General features: G+C 41.9%; 1 protein-coding gene across 3 annotated transcripts in view; it reads right to left on the bottom strand.

The window, feature by feature from the left end:
• unc13bb (unc-13 homolog Bb (C. elegans)) overlaps positions 1 to 16,639 on the bottom strand; it is a 60,037-nt gene that overhangs the window by 33,943 nt on the left and 9,455 nt on the right. For all 3 annotated transcript variants that reach the window (XM_076757661.1, XM_076757662.1, XM_076757663.1), the window contains exons 3-8: positions 13,142 to 13,241; positions 11,219 to 11,336; positions 10,726 to 10,849; positions 8,762 to 8,835; positions 8,421 to 8,478; positions 6,631 to 6,847 (exon numbers count right to left, since the gene is read on the bottom strand). In XM_076757661.1, the coding sequence (XP_076613776.1) occupies positions 6,631 to 6,847; positions 8,421 to 8,478; positions 8,762 to 8,835; positions 10,726 to 10,849; positions 11,219 to 11,336; positions 13,142 to 13,241 (691 nt within the window). The remainder of the gene's footprint in view (positions 1 to 6,630; positions 6,848 to 8,420; positions 8,479 to 8,761; positions 8,836 to 10,725; positions 10,850 to 11,218; positions 11,337 to 13,141; positions 13,242 to 16,639) is intronic.

The raw sequence follows: 16,639 nt of genomic DNA, 5'->3' as shown, positions 1-16,639 counted from the left end.
ATCTGATTTCCTTTTCTATAGGCATCAGACAAATCTAAGGGGGCATTAAGAAGTTGGGAATCACAGTGATCTTGACCAGGTAGCCAAAGCAGCTCATCCTCATTGTAAAGTGGAATTTTAAAGCCACAGACATAAACCATTTCATTATGCAGCCAAGCACTGGGAAAACCATCTAATTTCTGAGCATTATCCCAAGACTCGCCTTCGGGGGTACATGCATACACGTATTCACCCGCTGCGTCTGTAAGCAAGGCATAGATGTACTCATGATCTGTATAGACAAAATAGCCACAGTCACCATCTTCTGCTGGCCACCACATTCCTTGCTCCAAAAGTGCAAGCCACTGCTGATACCATTCAGTGTCTTCGAGGTACAGGGAGTCTTCAAGCTCAGTTTTTGGAGGATAATTTGAATCCATTGGTCTATTCAAATTAAACTGACTTTGATGGATCATACCATCGGTATGCATATTTTGCAGGACTGCATTACCCATTCCATATTGCCAGTTGGCTGAATAAGATAAGCTTGGTGCAGTCTCCTCGTAATAGCCTTCATGGTATGAAACCCCATTCAAGCTGTAAGTGCTACCATCATTGAAAGAGTGGCATTTCCCAAACTTTGCATTACTCTGTTTAGTAGTCAAGTTCAATGCACCCTCCTCATTAGATGAATATTCTATGTTCCCCAAGTCACCATAACTGTTCCATAATTTCCTCTTTGGATCGTCATTCCTGTGTCCCTCCAACAGATATGGTCCAATTTGCTCTTGGTGACAAACACCTTGCCATGGCATAGAGGAGTTAAATGGCTGATATATATTTGAGGAGCTGCAGTGATGAGCAGATGCCTGTAATGACGCACCTTCACAGCTCTGTCTATACATTTGATCCTCTCCATGGAACTGATAATTTAATGACTCATTCTGAAACTGCTGCCATAGGGCACTTTCACGGATCCACTGGTTTTCATCATATGAGGGACTCACTGCATAAGGAGACAACTGACCTTGGTACAGATTTTGCCTTGTAGTTTCATGCAAAGAGGAACTGCTTCTGCCAATACATGGCTGCATGGTCATTAATGATGTTGCATGGCTTTGTAAAAGCGAATGGATATTCCCTGCACTATAAGTCATTGGGTGACATGACTGAAGTGAACCAGAATAGTATAACTGAGATAAATTACCCGTGCTAATTGAGGAGTATGTTGCCTGACTCTGAAGAGATCTTGCAAAAGTAGCTGATGTTCTTAAGTCTAAACTGTCAGTATCAATTGAGACAGGTGAACCTATTAAAGCATGTCTGCTCTGTCCCGGATTGACAGAATTTGGAATAACTCTTTGACAGCTGTCTCTTCCAAAGTCTGAGGAAGCACTTTTTAACATGCTCAAAGGTAACTCTGTAAACTTAGCTGAGGTTGTTTGTTGTTCTGTATTCTGACCTAATGTTTCTACTTGTTTAGGAGAAGAAGGGTCCTCAGTTACATTTTTGCTAAACAGTCCAGATAAAAACCCTTGCTGGGCAGTTCGTGGATTCCTCTTCTCTTTTGCTCCATGTTCTTGTGGGGATGGTTGTGTTACATTATTGTGTAGCTGTGTTTGCAGTGGCGTGTTTCTTGTGACAGTATAATTATTGGCTTTCTGGTGCAGTGACTGTCCAGTTGACGTCTGGCAGGTTGTGTCAATATTTTCTGATGACTTTGTTAACTTGTTAAACAACCCTGAGAGCACTCCAGATTGACTTGCTGTCTCCATCTGTATTTCAGCAGTCTGGGTGCTTGACACTTCAATTTGTTGTTGTGTTTCATGAATGACTCTGGGCTGTTGTTGTTGAGCCATATTTTCTGAGGACGATTTGAATAGTCCAGAAAATAGACCACTGGCTTGAGTTGTTTTTTGTGTTGAGGTATTTTGTGTTTGACTTTCATTGGAAATTGGGTTATTCCTTGCTCTCGCTTGCTCATGGCTGGATTTACTTGGGGTAACTTTGTGCTGTTGAGCTGATGGATGATGTTGTATGTTTATGTTGTCTGCTGAAGCAAACTTAAAAAGACCAGATAAAAGACCACCTTGTTGGGATGGTGGTTGCTGCAGTGGAACAGTTTGTTGCCGAGTAAAGCCTGGTTTACTGGTCTCCTGTTGGATAACTTGCTGACTTGATGCTCTATTCCTGAGATGAGGCCCTCGGTTTGGACCTTGAGTATTCTGTTGGTTGAAATTCTGTTGATTATGTTGAACGCTGCTTTGCTGGTGCTGAACTGTTTGGCTGCTTGAACTTTTCTCAGATGATGCAAATTTAAGCAAGCCAGACAACAGCCCCTTTGGCTGAGGTTGTGTTTGAGTTTCATCTGAAATCTGCTGCTGACCTGAGTAATTGCCAGGGACATTACTCTGCTTTTCAGCTTCAGGTGGCTGTATGTTTTGTGGTATACTTTCTGCTGATGAAAAGTTCAATAGCCCTGAGACACGCCCCCCCATTTGTGGAGCTGAAGAACGTTGTTGTGGCAGAGGTTGATTGGGAAGCTGTGGTGGATTATTGGTCTTGGGTGCTTCATTGTTTTGTGAAGCCTCTGGTGGCAAACTGCCAGACAGGTCACTTGTAGAGCCAAATTTAAGAAGTCCAGATAGCAGTCCTCCTTGTTTAGGTTGATGAGAGCCCACATGAGAGACGTCCTCGGTCGAACTACCTTTAAAAATACCTGTCAAAAAACTCTGTGATTCAGGCTGATTAGGTGTTTGATTCTGCATTCCATGATGGAGTGCTGCTGGTTTCTGATTCAGTGTATGTTGTGCATGTGAGCCCAAAGCCACTTTGCTGTTCTGAGATTGTTGATTACTGGTAAAATTCTGGTTTGGACCTGAGGGAGCAGAGGTAGGGTTAAATATGCTGGAAAACCATCCTTTCTCAGTGCTTTTGTGGGGCATAGCAGAATTCTGTGTGGTAGAGGTTGTTGAAGTTGAATCATGGTGTAATTGCATAGGATTCTGTGTGTTCGTGGAGGCACTTACATCTTCACTGGATGCAAACTTTAAAAAGCCAGAAAGCATGCCTCCCTCTGCTTTAGGATGTTGCTGAGTGGAGACATTTTCAGATGAGAGGAAAGGCAATTTAACCTTAGTACTTGATGATGGATCCTCCATTGGTTTCTCTAGTCGAGGATCCTCTGTGGATCTGAACACTGGATAAACTGTCAAAGGTGGAGCTCCCTGAGGTGGAACAGGGACAACAGGTGTCATCAATGAACTTAATGACTTCCTCAAAGGGCTAAAGAATCCAGTGTTTGCTGATTGTGTTTGGCCAGTCTGCCTTTTTGGCTCTCGAACAGGCACATTTTCTTGCTTGTAAATGACTGGATTTTGTCTGCCATTTATATTTTCATCTTGCTTTTGTCCCAAATGTTTCTCTTGTGATGAACTTAATTTTTCTGATTTCCAACCTCCTCCTGCTGTACTTGACTGTTTACCTTGATGAACATGTTTCTCATCCCGTCTCTCATCCCATTGTGTATGGCCATGAGAATATGTGGACTCTGATGCCAGCTTGTATTCAGTTGAGTTCCCATTATCTCCTGCTGAAAAAAGCTTTAAAGGATTTAATTTTCCCAAGACCGAGTTTCCTGGACTACATGGAGGTTTCGTTACAAATTCAGGTACACATTCTTTTGTACTTGTTTGAATCAGACTCCTTTTGGGAGCTTTGGTTTCTTGATTATGACCTTGCATCTTGGCATCATGCAGTGAGTGAGAAGGCAAAGAACTGAATGATTTTTCAGGAGAATTTTCTACTGGAGATACAACAGCTACAGGAGCAGATATATTTGATTTAGGAATAAGGGACAACAGCTTTGTTAGTCCAGATTGTGAGGGCTGTGTAGGAGGCTCTTGTGGAGATGGGACAGGCTGTTTGGGGCCTCCTCCAACTCTGTCAGTGAGAGAACTAAATAATGAGCTCATGGCATTTTTTACTCCTGAAACACTCTGGTCAGAAGTAGTGTGTGATTGGGTTTCTCCTCTAGGATCCTTTGATGAACTATTTTGGTCCTCTCCAAAAGAGTCTGTTCTATAGCTACCCTGAGATGACAGCCTAGATTTGCTTGATTTAGGAAGAGAACCGTACTTGCTAATTTCCTCCTCTTTTTCAGCAAGGTATTCAGAGACTGTTTCAACTAGACACTGGAGCTCATCCATAGGGTCAACATATTCATCACTTGGCTCCTCTACAGGAGAGAGCATTGCTTCCGTAGCCCATCCTCCAATTTTAGCTTTTCCACACTTCTTCTCTCGAAGACCCTGAGCATTTTCTATATGGCCCTCATAGGAGAAAGAATACCTGTCTTTGTAATATCTTGTGCTCTCTGGGTGATAGTCTTCTGCGATAAACGAAATGTCATCAATATCCTCCTCTGCTCCTATGGAGAATTGCAGATCCTCAAAACTCTCCAAATCAAAATCAAACCGTGCCCTCATTCTCGCATCTTGCTCTTTTTTGTATGCAACATAATTCTCCAAAGTGTTGTCCAGCTCATTTTTAGCCCACATTCTTGTCTTGTAAAGAAGTCCATTCTTGTATGGCCTGAGACATGATGTTATACGCTCCTCCTCCTCCTGCATTTCTGCTACCTGCCGCATAAACAGCTCCCCTCTCTTCTCATTAAGCAGTGCAAGGTCAGAGGGAGAAGCCTCTTCTCTCATTTTGTCTGCCTCTGTACTGAGCAACCCTCCCGGGTCCCTTATCGTTTTTCTTCGCCGCCGATCAATAGTGTCATAGCCCTCAGGGTAGGTGGCAGGCAGAAAACCACTACGTTGAGTATTTTGACGGATAGAGGTGTGTGATGGTTCAGGGTATGGTCTTCCCATTCGAAGGATAACATTGTCTTCCTCATCATCTAAGAAGTCGCTCAGCTGAGGTTTGCCCTGCCCTTTGTATTTGTTTTCCCAATCTTCAACCCCCATGCCAGAATCTACAGGTATAATTCTGACCCTTCCTTTCTGGTTTAATGATCTAATTTAGGTGAAAGAATATATTTAACAAAGGGATGGCAGAGGATACAGGGACAGAAAAGAAGACGCAAACAAACAAGAAGAAAAAATGCAAACACAAGTTAAGCAGTATGATAAATGGAGAAAATAAGATGTGAACAGCTTCATGCAAATGAGAAGAAACAGTTATTCTCTTCAGAACCATTCTCAAGCGTTTTTTGATGATCTTGTAAGATTTGAGGACAGCTTTATTATGTTGTCATCAGGAAGCAAAGATACACTGAAACCAAATAAGTGCATGCGTATGCAAGAGTGAGTGTACCCCTCTGTTTCAATGTGCCTCTGTGAATTCAGATCTTTAGAAGTCCCAGCAGCAATTCAGCCTCATCAGCACTTCAACACTCAGCCTGCTGCAACAGTGTTCATGAGAAACGCATGCTAAACCACCACATGGCATACACTGAACAAGTTTTTAATTACCAAAGAAATGGGTGTGTATGTCACTGATCCGCTCCCTCCATGTCTGACAGAGGGATTTCCTCTGTGATATGGCTAAACCGAGTTCAGAGTTTTAAACTACCAGAAACTTTAACTCAACACAACAGACCCTAAAGACAATAAGAAACACAATGAGCTTTCCCTGGCTGTAATCCCATTTTCTTTTCTGATGTAGAATTATCCGGATCAACTCCCTATCAGTCAAAACAGGCAGAATTGTAGCAGTCTCACTGGTACACTATGACAATCCAAGAATGCACAAAAAAAGCAGATTCCATGCACTGAGACCATTCATATATGGACCAAAATTGCCTCAGAACAGCTGTGCAGTGGTATTACTACTACTACTACCAATATAAGAATAATAACAACAATGTATTCTTGCTATTTCATACCAGCAGCATTATGGTTGTTGACTTTCCCTCAACTATTGTTATTATTTCAATGTAAATATACAGTTTTTTTACAGTCACATTTTTGACGATTTCAAGTACATTTTGACTTTAGTCATATTAATATGCCTCCTGATGTGCAAGTTAGTGGGAAAACACAATTTTATGAATTAAAAAGCGTGAGAGAGCTGAATGCACTCCAATACTTAGGCTGAGGAAACAGGCTACGGCAAAATCCTTTCCACCCCTGGAGTACAGATCCCTCTTGGTCTACTGAAACAGCTGAATGAACCATTTGCTATGGCACAAAAGAAAGACTTAATGACTGCATAAATCTCAAAGTGGATGTCTCTGGCTATAAATTAAAATTAAAAGATGGCGATGTAATTAAATAACATAAACAGATACTATTTTATTCTTGATGGCATACCTGTTCATTCTAATGCAATCAGCACAACAGCCCTGCAATTTATCTTACATTTGTTGAGCTCATAATGCTCAGTTTTTATTGACTTTGAGGTGTTGATTCAACAAAAATTTTGAGGATATAATTAAGGGTTTTAACATTTCTAGCCTTTTGACTTCCTCACGTATGTAAATAGGGGTCAGCAAACATGTATTCTGCAAAGTTTCTACAAATAAAGTAATAACTCAAAACTGACTGATCCATGTTTCTGTGACTGTGTGAGAAAGTGAGTTTCATCTCAAGTGATTGAGCGAGTGAAGGAGTGTATGGGTGGCTCTGTGAATGCTCTGTCTACCTTGTTCCTCTCTGGTCCCTGTAGTCCAGGTCAAAACTGTGGACAGAGTCTGTGCAGGAGTCTGGATGGTGGTGCTGCTGCCGGGGTCCCATGGGATACTGGTGCATGGAGGAGTTGGGCTGAGCTGTTGTGTGGTAACGTGGAGGCAGGCTGTTGCTCGTCTCACTGCGGTAGTCACTATCCCGGTCATCTACAGCGCTGTCCTGGTCATCCAGAGCTGCAACAGGCAACAGATGAAATAATGAAAGAATACACACATCTTTTCGGACACATTAACTGTATTTTGTGACAGCGAGCATTTAAAAAAAAAAAAATCCTTGCTTATTATTAACCCATGTCAAAGCTGAGGATGCATCCTAATTAACATTTTGCCAATCTAGGCAAGACTGTTAAGAGCTGAAAAAACAAAGCAGCCGATGCCAGGTTAATAGGGAGGTTGAGGGCGAAGGTCATGCGTTTTTGAAAGACTATATCTCTTTATGCATGCAACCTCTCCTGCTAAATGTTGAGCTGCTCTTCATCTGTGTTATCCTGGTGATGCTGTTGTTGTTTCATCAATGCATAAAGAGGTACAGAATATCCAAATACAACTCCAATTGTAGACCGATAGGGACAAAAAATTGCACAGAATAATTTAATGCAGTTGTTTTCACAGTTGTATTCATAATAAGATCAGCGTTGCTCATAAGGCGAGCAGCTTCTTTTTGAAAGTGACCTTGCCAACCCCAGGGATGACCCTTAGAGAACTTTGTACAAGAGCTAACCGCGAGTTTGGTGTCTGCTGGAGGGGACAGCTGAGCTGGGGTTTATCTTTTCAAAGTGATAAAGTGAGAGGGTGAAGGATAAACTGATTCTGTTGATATCTCTTCGAGTAAAGTGGGAGGACAATGAGCCGTCAAGGTGACATATAAATAGAGCTTAGCAAAGACTGCCACCTATCAGTGTAGTGATGCATCTGCAATTTACACCCTTTAAATCTCAATATTATTGTTACTTTAGCCTTTCTAAGATAGGTGTGCGGAGCAGTTTCAGGGGGAGAGAATTAGATATATCAGTGTTTTTGATGGGTTGTCCTGACTGTTTTCTTCTAGAATGTGCTTCAATCATTAATTTATGAATAAAGCATACCTGGGTTATGAACACCATGTGACATAGCATAAAAAATAGGAAAACAGCAAGAGCAGGAAAGGAAGTGAAAAAGCCAAAGAGAATTAAGGAAAACATTGAGGAAAATCAAGTGTTAGAGTGAAATGGTGAGAAAGAAATGCATGGAAACCTTATAGATAACATGTTAATAGGGAATATGGGGCATTAGGACATGCAGAGGGCACTGAGGATTGGCCAAGGGGAGAATTTCATCAAAGTGTGTTTTACATACTCAGCGGCTCAGCCCATCCGAAATAGTTGCCTGGTGAAAGTGCAAACGTTAGAAGTGAGAGGTAGAGTCAGAGGAGGTAGGGGTTGTGAAAACAAAAAAAGAGTCCCTGTGTTGTAATAGTGGGAGGATGAGGGAACCCTATTAGTGGTTCTCAGAGTGGAAAACAAACTGACAGACTGTCACAACAGTGAGAATACTTAACTCATCTGAATTAAGTTTGTGAAAATATAGACTGAATTTGAGCTGTAAAGTCTTCATTTTCAACTCTGATTAAGGGGATTCAACTGTTACTACATTAGGCAGTAGAACCAAGTCAAGGAAGTGAGAGGAAATCATGTCAAAGCCTAAGAGTTAGAAGCGTGGTGAACTGCTCCATCTAGAGGCTGAGAGCAGTATGGGCAGGCACACTCACAGCACTGGGAAGCCGCAAATGGCAGTGGGCGACTCTGAACGTCATCCTGAAGTGGGTACTACAGAGGAGAGAGAGCAGGGGGGAAAAAAAAAACTGTCATCAAGTGTACTTTTCATGTCGTCATGTTGTTATTGTAAACCATGGTAATTCACTAGCACCACTCCATCAACATGATAACCAAAAAAAACAATAAAAATAGCCGTTCTGCATCCTTAGCACAAGGGGGTGAACAGGAACATACAAGCTTGTTTTTTATTTAGAAAACACATTGAGTTTATCTGCTCTCTCAACTGTGAAACAGAGAAATATTCAAACCCAAACCTTGCCAAACTGCACTTTACCTCATCATCGATCGTCATCGTATTGATGCGTTCCAGCTTGCCTGTCCAGTACTGTGCCTCATCATCTGGGATGTCTGATGCACACAACAAAACATACATGTGAATACATGTTTGATGTTAACATTCTGCTCCCTCGTAACACATTTATGACTGTTTAATTTCTAATGAGCCTCTTAGAACTGAGGAAATGACAATAGCTAGTTCTCAATGGCCACACACTGTTCAGTCACCAGAAATGTCAGGGACGTTTTTCATCACAGCGACAGGGATCCTTAGTTGTGTCAGGACTACAGCTGCAAACTGGCTGTCGAGCTAACGCCGGCACCTTTACATCCCTCTCGTTACCGTCAGTGTCGATTAGTGTGCATTGTCCCATATAAATGAATAGATTATAAATAAGTATCAGATCAGGTGCTCTCACCGTTCCCACTTCTCAGTGGGATTCTGCACTGCTCTATACACAGATGCACATTAAAGGCCACACACAAAGGCCAGGGCTTCAAAGGCACACCGACCCACGGCTTTAATGAACGGCTCTGGTGGCACAGAGAGTCATGATGGCCTCCTGCAGCCTTGAAAGGTATCCTCTTAAAACCCAGAAAGAGGCTCTCTCTCACTCAGTGGACAGACACCCTGCTTTAACTTTGATGCCTTTTGATCACTAGGCTCGAGTCCTACATGCAGTGCTGGCAACAGAGATACTGCAGGTAGAACTGCAGGCGCTCATTTCATCCTCCAACCTTGAAGAGCACTGGGAAAAATAAAACTGAATGAAATTCATTGCACAAGTTAATTCCTACTGTGAATTATCAATGAGACTTTTAACGCAAAATCCTGTTTTACATGTTAATCAAGCAAATTCTAGCATACTGGCTTATCAATGAAATTGCAGTGTGGTGTGTGGGTTGTGGCTACCACTAAGGAAATCATTAAAGCTCTGATCAATATTTTAAGTTTAACAATGAACCAAATAAGCATGAAGATTGTGAAAGGGATCACTCGTCACTGTTTACTGCAAAAAAGCTCTGATAAACCAACTATACCCTGCGTTCACGGTACCAAATACCAGAAAAAGTTGGCAAATGGTGAAAAAAAAAGTGGAACATCTACCAGCTTAAGAGCCATCAGGAGAGTGAATGTTAGATTTATATTAATCAGGTTGACAGAAACACAACTCTAAATGAATGCTAATTGTTGCTGGATGTATAATTCAGCAATTGTTTGCCATGCTCGCAGTCAGACTGTCTTCTTCATGCTCGCAATATACATAAAAGCATTCTTAATGGTTTCTTAATCCTGTTGGCCACAGTAGAACAACCTGGCAAAGACAAAATTATATTAACCAAACCTAAGTTAATAAAGGAGGATCTGCCATTGATGAGTCAGTGGCCCCAATTTAAGCCAGACAAACTCCTCATCCTCAGTGGAACCAGATAAAGGACATTACACAGTAAGACGAATATCTAAGAAGATAATCTAAGAGTGCCCTGTTTCCAGCCATTAGCTGTTCAACATAAGTGTCCTTCTTCACTTCATGCAATGAGATAATGTTATGTATTTATAGAAATGTGACCTCAGACTCTACTGGTGCACTTGTTTATATGGTCCTTACAATTTCTATTTGAGATGAGATGACCAGCTACGTTTGCATACGACTACAGCTCATGAAGATCAGTTTGTTTCAGTGCCCCAGGCTGGATGGTCTTTCCCATGTAGCCTCAGAAACAGACTGCTGACATTTCAGCAGGAAACATGTGTGGCCTTTGTGGAACTGGGTGGATCAAGGTTCGATTTGCCCCGAGGTAACCAGAATCACCAAAGCACTCTTTACATCACGAACGCACCCCATCTTACATAAGATCCTGAACTTTTCAAAAGTGTTGTTCATTGCTTCATGCTCAAAATTCAACACGCACCTAAAATACAAAGCGAATGGAAAGAAATTGGTGACTCTGATATCTCACCGAAAGGCAGCTCGAAGCGAGTATCCAGAAGGACTCGATGGGGCGTTGGGTTCTTGGTGCCATATATCTCATCCGCCTTCATCAAGACCTCTGCGTCCAGAAAGATCCAGTCGCCCGAGCCCTCCTGCAAGCAGATATGTACACTGATATTTACCTTTGCTGACTATTTGACCTTCTTTGTGTCTATTCTACTACCTACTCTATGCCATTAGTATCATTCCAAAGGGTAATACATGTATATCTCAGAGTCTCATTAACGTAACTGCAACACTTGCATTTGTATATATTTCTGAGCTAAATATCAATGAAGCCCTGCTGCATGTTAATGTCTATGGAGGTAAAAAGTCAAGTACTGTCCATATTCACGAATGAAAAACACAGTACTGTCAGTAGGGGTATGCAAAAAATTTGTGTCTTGGAAAGAAATCTTCCGACTGTATATATATATTTTTTTCTGGACTACATGATTGAGCGTGTGGGTGCATATTCCAACCTCCTCTGATTGTTGTATGCTCTTTAAAGGAATCCATGCTGTCCCCACCATGGTGTCCCAGATGAGGCCTTTGTTCCACACCTCGACGATGAGGCCGAGGTCCAGCCGGTTGATCTCACTGAAGAAAGACGCAGCCTTCAGGTGTCAAGTAATGTCAAAGCAAACCCTTCCTGAGAAACAGCTTGGGAAATGTCAGCGGATAAAAGAGCGAGACAAAAACTGTACAGGCTGAGGCTTTGTTATCAGAATAAAAAAAAGGCGAGAAAACTTGGCAGTATGTCATTCAATTCACTCAACGAACCAGAAATTTCTATGTAATTACGGCCAGGCCCTACCGCTGGCTGATAACAAAGGCCACTTCCTCTTTTTGTTGTGTATTAGCTGTCACAATCCATTCAAGCCCTGTTTTGTCATTTAATATGTTATTCAAAGGGCTCAAAAACAGCTTGATGACAGCAATAAAATGGTAGATCCAATTTGAAAGGAGCCGCGTGACGAGGGCATTTGCATATTCTCATCTGTGGCAGTTCACAACTATTGGCAGGCCAAACAAAAGGAAGATGAGAGGAAAAGATAATCAAAGAGAGCAGCTGATTGAGAGAAGTGCAGGGGAGGGCGCTGAGTGTCCAGGGTGTCCAGGTGCAGAGACATAAATCATGTGCGGATTCAGAATAGCACAGAATAAATTAATCTGATGACTTTGTTGTCTAGGATGCTATTTAAAGTCTGTTATCCAATCAATTTTATTTCATAACTGTGTACTGTCCGTGCATCTTTTTGAACAACACAAATAAGACTGTAAATACACTTCTGTTGTCGAATTGATTGGGATCAACTCGCAAATGCCCAACTGAAAGTAAGCGTCGCTCTCGACATAATGTGCCGAGTCTCTCCCTCATCGCTTGTCATTTCCACATCGCTTTAAAACCAATTTAAGCAATTCAGAAATGCATTAAGCTCAATTAAAAGCTCCCATCCCAGTGCAAGCCAACTTAGCTTAGCACAAAGACTGGAAACAGGCAGAAACAGCCACACCGGCTTTGTCTGAAGATAACCAAACTCACCTGCCAGCAACACTAATGACCACATTTTATCTGTTTTGTTTAATCTGTCAAAGATAGTGTAAAAACAACATGTTGTGGTTTATATGTTTATATATGTGTGGTGGTTATGTGTCGGACTAGCAGAAGTCACTCCTGCTCCTCCTGTCCAAAAGATAATCTGCCATATGACCTACTGTGTTAATTTGTGGGCTTCAGAGTTGCTGGTAGGTACATTTTTTAACTGTTTCCACCTGATTTCAGTCTTTGTACTAAGCTAAAAGCCGCTGGTGGTGACTTCATATTTACACAAATTATTCTTAATCAAATAATCTAAAACATTTCTAAAAATCCAGCAGAAACAGCAGTAAGTTAGCTGCTGATGGTTACAGTTTGGAAATTTGGAACTAAGTGAGCCATCATCTCTTTATTTCAGATTAACGAACGGATTTTGTTGTAACATGTGGTGTTCAGCATTTGCTGAAAATGCCGATGAACGATTATGTTTTATGTTGAATTAGACCTCGCCGACACATCATTAATGGACAGCAGAAGGATGAAGGCCTGGAAAAACAAACACTGTTGCAACGAGGGAGTTCACAAAAGACAAACAATGACACACATGCAACAACGTGATGGCTCTCTCGTCACCATAGATACCTTTCACAGGGAAAGTAAAATGAGGAAATTAAACCAATGAATTACAAGAAGGAAATGAACAGCAGCTGTTAATCAAGATGCTTTCCTAGAAAGAGCTGGCAGCTTGAAAAACAGACAGCTTGTCTATCACTCTAAACACAAGGTCAGATCTAAAGTGGGGAACCATAAAAGTAAATAGAAATAGCTATTATAACAAAAAATATAGCTCATATTAATAACTTACAACATGAAATCCTGTTCCCAGCAGGGCTGGTCCCCCCGCACAGTGATGGTTGTGCTTTTAACATTCTGCACCTTCAGTGTCACATAGGTGTTGAACTTGTCTGAAACAAAGGAAAAAAGGAGATTATAGTTTGAATTAAAGTGAGGTGGAAGCAATATTATGAGTAAATGGTGTTAACATATCTGAAACAATTTGCAGGGTGATTAATCAGACACGACTGGGACAAAATACACACTATCGAGTGTGTTATGAGATGAAATACACTCCTAAAACCTACAGGCAGCAGATCACACGATCAAACTGATTCAAGTAATGCGAACCAGGCCAGTCCTACTTAGGCTCTGTGTGGGTGAAAAAGACATCAGCAGCTCGAGTGAGAGTGAAAGCAGATAAGTCTCCTCCCCCTCACTATGTCAAGTCAAGCCAAGCCAAGCCAAGCCAGGCCAGGCCAGGCCAGGGCAGGGCAGCAAACTGACCCCGTTAATCTCGAAAGAGAGCCAACCGCACGCTGCAGACACAAGTACAGGATCCAACAGCCTGTTATGTTTGTCCTGCACTGTGAGTTACAGCTTCTCTACACATACAGTATGTAACAGAGGAAGCAGCTCTGCTGATGATGTAATGAAGTCACTCCTGACCTGCAGAAAAGGTCCCCGTCAGCCCCGATACCATCAAGACTAAAACTGAAATTCAGCTAGGTCAACGGTTAAGGCAGCCTTTGCAAACAGTGTGATGTACAGTCTAAATACAGATGGATGTTTTTGCTGCTTTGAAACTGGCACTTGAGACTGAGTGTCTGTCAGTCAATCTGGAAATCTGTCGGTCCGTGCAGACAACTTTCACACCCAGTGATCTGTGTCAGCCTCCTCTCAGCCAGTAGTGCCGGACAGCAGAGCCACACCAGCAACCGCCTGCACCAGCTGTCAGCACTGGGCTGGGTGAGAGGTGGGGTGGGGGGTGGGGGTGGGGATTAGAGGCCTGTGACACAGCCACCACTTTTCATTTCCCACAGCAGGGCGAGGGAGCGTCGACACGTGCCTGCTGACGTGCTTTAAGTTGCTCTGGTAGTTGCAAGCCGTGCTCCACCGGTGGTCCTCCCTGCGACTCGCCATAAATCCGTCTCCTGAGCGGCCGGAGGAACGGCTTAGAACAAGTGCTGATCTTGAGTATGGGTTGTATGAATGACGAGGATGGGCAATATGGATCACGTGAGATGTAACTTCATATTCTGATGATTTAGAACATTTTCATGAAATTCAATTGTGAAACTGTATATAGATGTCACAACCAAATGGGGAGTCTGTTTTTTGGCGAATCCTTCATCAAATTGATGAAGTCGTACTCACTGATTTGCCACTTTGCTCACAGCAGCCTAATACAGCCACACAAATTAAAGGGACCTTGGTATTAATAAGTTGTAGCAAGTTAGTAAATAAGTCTTCAAACCCTTAATACCAATGAGGGTAACCTTCATATTAGAAGCTCTCTCAGCATAACCCAGTACAATTTAACAAACTACAGCCTCAAAATAAACATTAAGATGAATTAATGTCTCTTTAAAACATTTTAGCCTTCATGAAGATAAGCTTTATTGCAAGGCTTTAATATTAGACTGCATCAGTTTAAGTAGTAATAAACTGGGAACCGAAAGCATATCACCATAATGACCAGCCCTACACTCATTTCTTTTTTCTCTTCCATTATTTAGTTTTGCAGAGATCACTACTGATAGTTAGAGCCATTTGAAACCTATGTGTGCAAGGCAATGAAAAATGACTAACAATTAACTGATTATCAAAATGGATGTTGATTCATTTAATTTTAATTGACTAATAAATTACTTGAATAGTCATTCAAACATTGCAACCACAGTAACAGAAGGCTGTCAAATACACAATATAATAAAATATAGAAAAATTACAGTCTATACCTAATAAAATTGATGACGAAAAAAAACATAAGTTTGATGCATTTATCTTGAAATTTCAGCATACAACATATATATTATGTTTATATTAATAACCTTTTGAGATATTGACCCTGAAAAACTGGATGTCAGTTGTTGTCAGAGTGTTGGTCCCCATGCGTGTGTGCGCGCACACATGCACGCACACACACACACACACACAAACACACACACACACACACACACACACACACACACACACACACACACACACACACACACACACACAGTCCACTATTTGGTCTATGGGAAATAAAAGCAAGGCATCAGCTGCTCCTTCACTGACTGATCACCTGACCACACTAAACAAAGATTTTCCTGGTTACCTCAGCAACATATTGAAACATTTGCTCTGCACATAGCCACTAACATGGCAGCCAGATTAAGTAAACGCGGCTCTTGACACAATGAGACAAATAACAGTTGACACAGGTGGAGTCTGACAACATTCCACTGACAACATAAATAAAGATTGAATTAGGCCACAAAACAAAAAGCTGTACTGAAAGCTCCCAGTGACCCACCCTGACCTGTCCCTGTTTGAAAGCACTGTCCATCCTGCAAGTAGCATGAGTGACAAGACATAGACCTAATTAGTCTCAGGAGGACAGCAGCAACAAAACACAGGCATTACTGTAAAAGGAGCCTGGGGGATGCTCAAGCCTTTCCCTAATTAGATAGTCCATGCCTTGTGCCACATTTGGGCCGGCTCCTGTGAACAGAAGAAGATGAGATAAGGGAAGAGGATGTATGGATTAGATAAGAGCCACTTAGAGGCTGTGGGCCCTTTACAGCAGGTGCTGCCTATGGCTGATACCATCTGCAGTGTTGAGGAAGAAGCAGCAATAACTGCTGGGAAAAACACAGTAAAGCCTGACTGATACTGGATTTACCAGGCTAATGCTAAGAGACTGTTTTTCACCTATAACGTAGAAAAGAGAAAACAAAACGTTTTTGGTTGCAAAAGAGGTCTTATCACCAGCGATGACAGCGATAGTTAATATTAAACCAACTTTTCAAACAGGAAACACACCTAACAATTCACCTAAAAAAAGATTCAAGCCACACTGCAAATGAATTTAGAGAACACAGATAGCAGCAGCTATGAAGCATGTGAACAGACAAGACTGTGCTGGCACGCCACAAAATCGGAAAGGGGAATGTTTGAAACAGTCCCCACTGTTCCTGCCTGTGAACCACCCACTCACCCCTGAGTCCCTCGGTCGAGTGTCTTCATCTATTATTGACTGATGATGAGTTTTTTCAATAAATTAGTCAAGAAAAGGCAGGGAGTTGGAAGGCTGACATTTCAAATTCAGACCGCTTGTCAATATTGCATGCAGCAGAAGACGTAAACCTATTGGAGGACTTTTCTACCATTGCTGCAACCACCTCTTGAGAAGTTTCTCCATCTATAGTACTACACTACACTGACCTGAACTGAACACTCTGTATTCTGGACACTTCAGCACTGTTGAGCGCCGCTGAAAGAAAAGCTTGAAAATTCATCCAAATACAGCAAATGTGCGGGC

The sequence above is a fragment of the Chaetodon auriga genome, chromosome 19 (assembly GCF_051107435.1).
Source record: "Chaetodon auriga isolate fChaAug3 chromosome 19, fChaAug3.hap1, whole genome shotgun sequence".
Taxonomy (NCBI): domain Eukaryota; kingdom Metazoa; phylum Chordata; class Actinopteri; order Chaetodontiformes; family Chaetodontidae; genus Chaetodon; species Chaetodon auriga.
The sequence above is the reverse complement of the archived record's forward strand: the minus strand, read 5'-3'. Positions and strand labels throughout refer to the sequence as shown.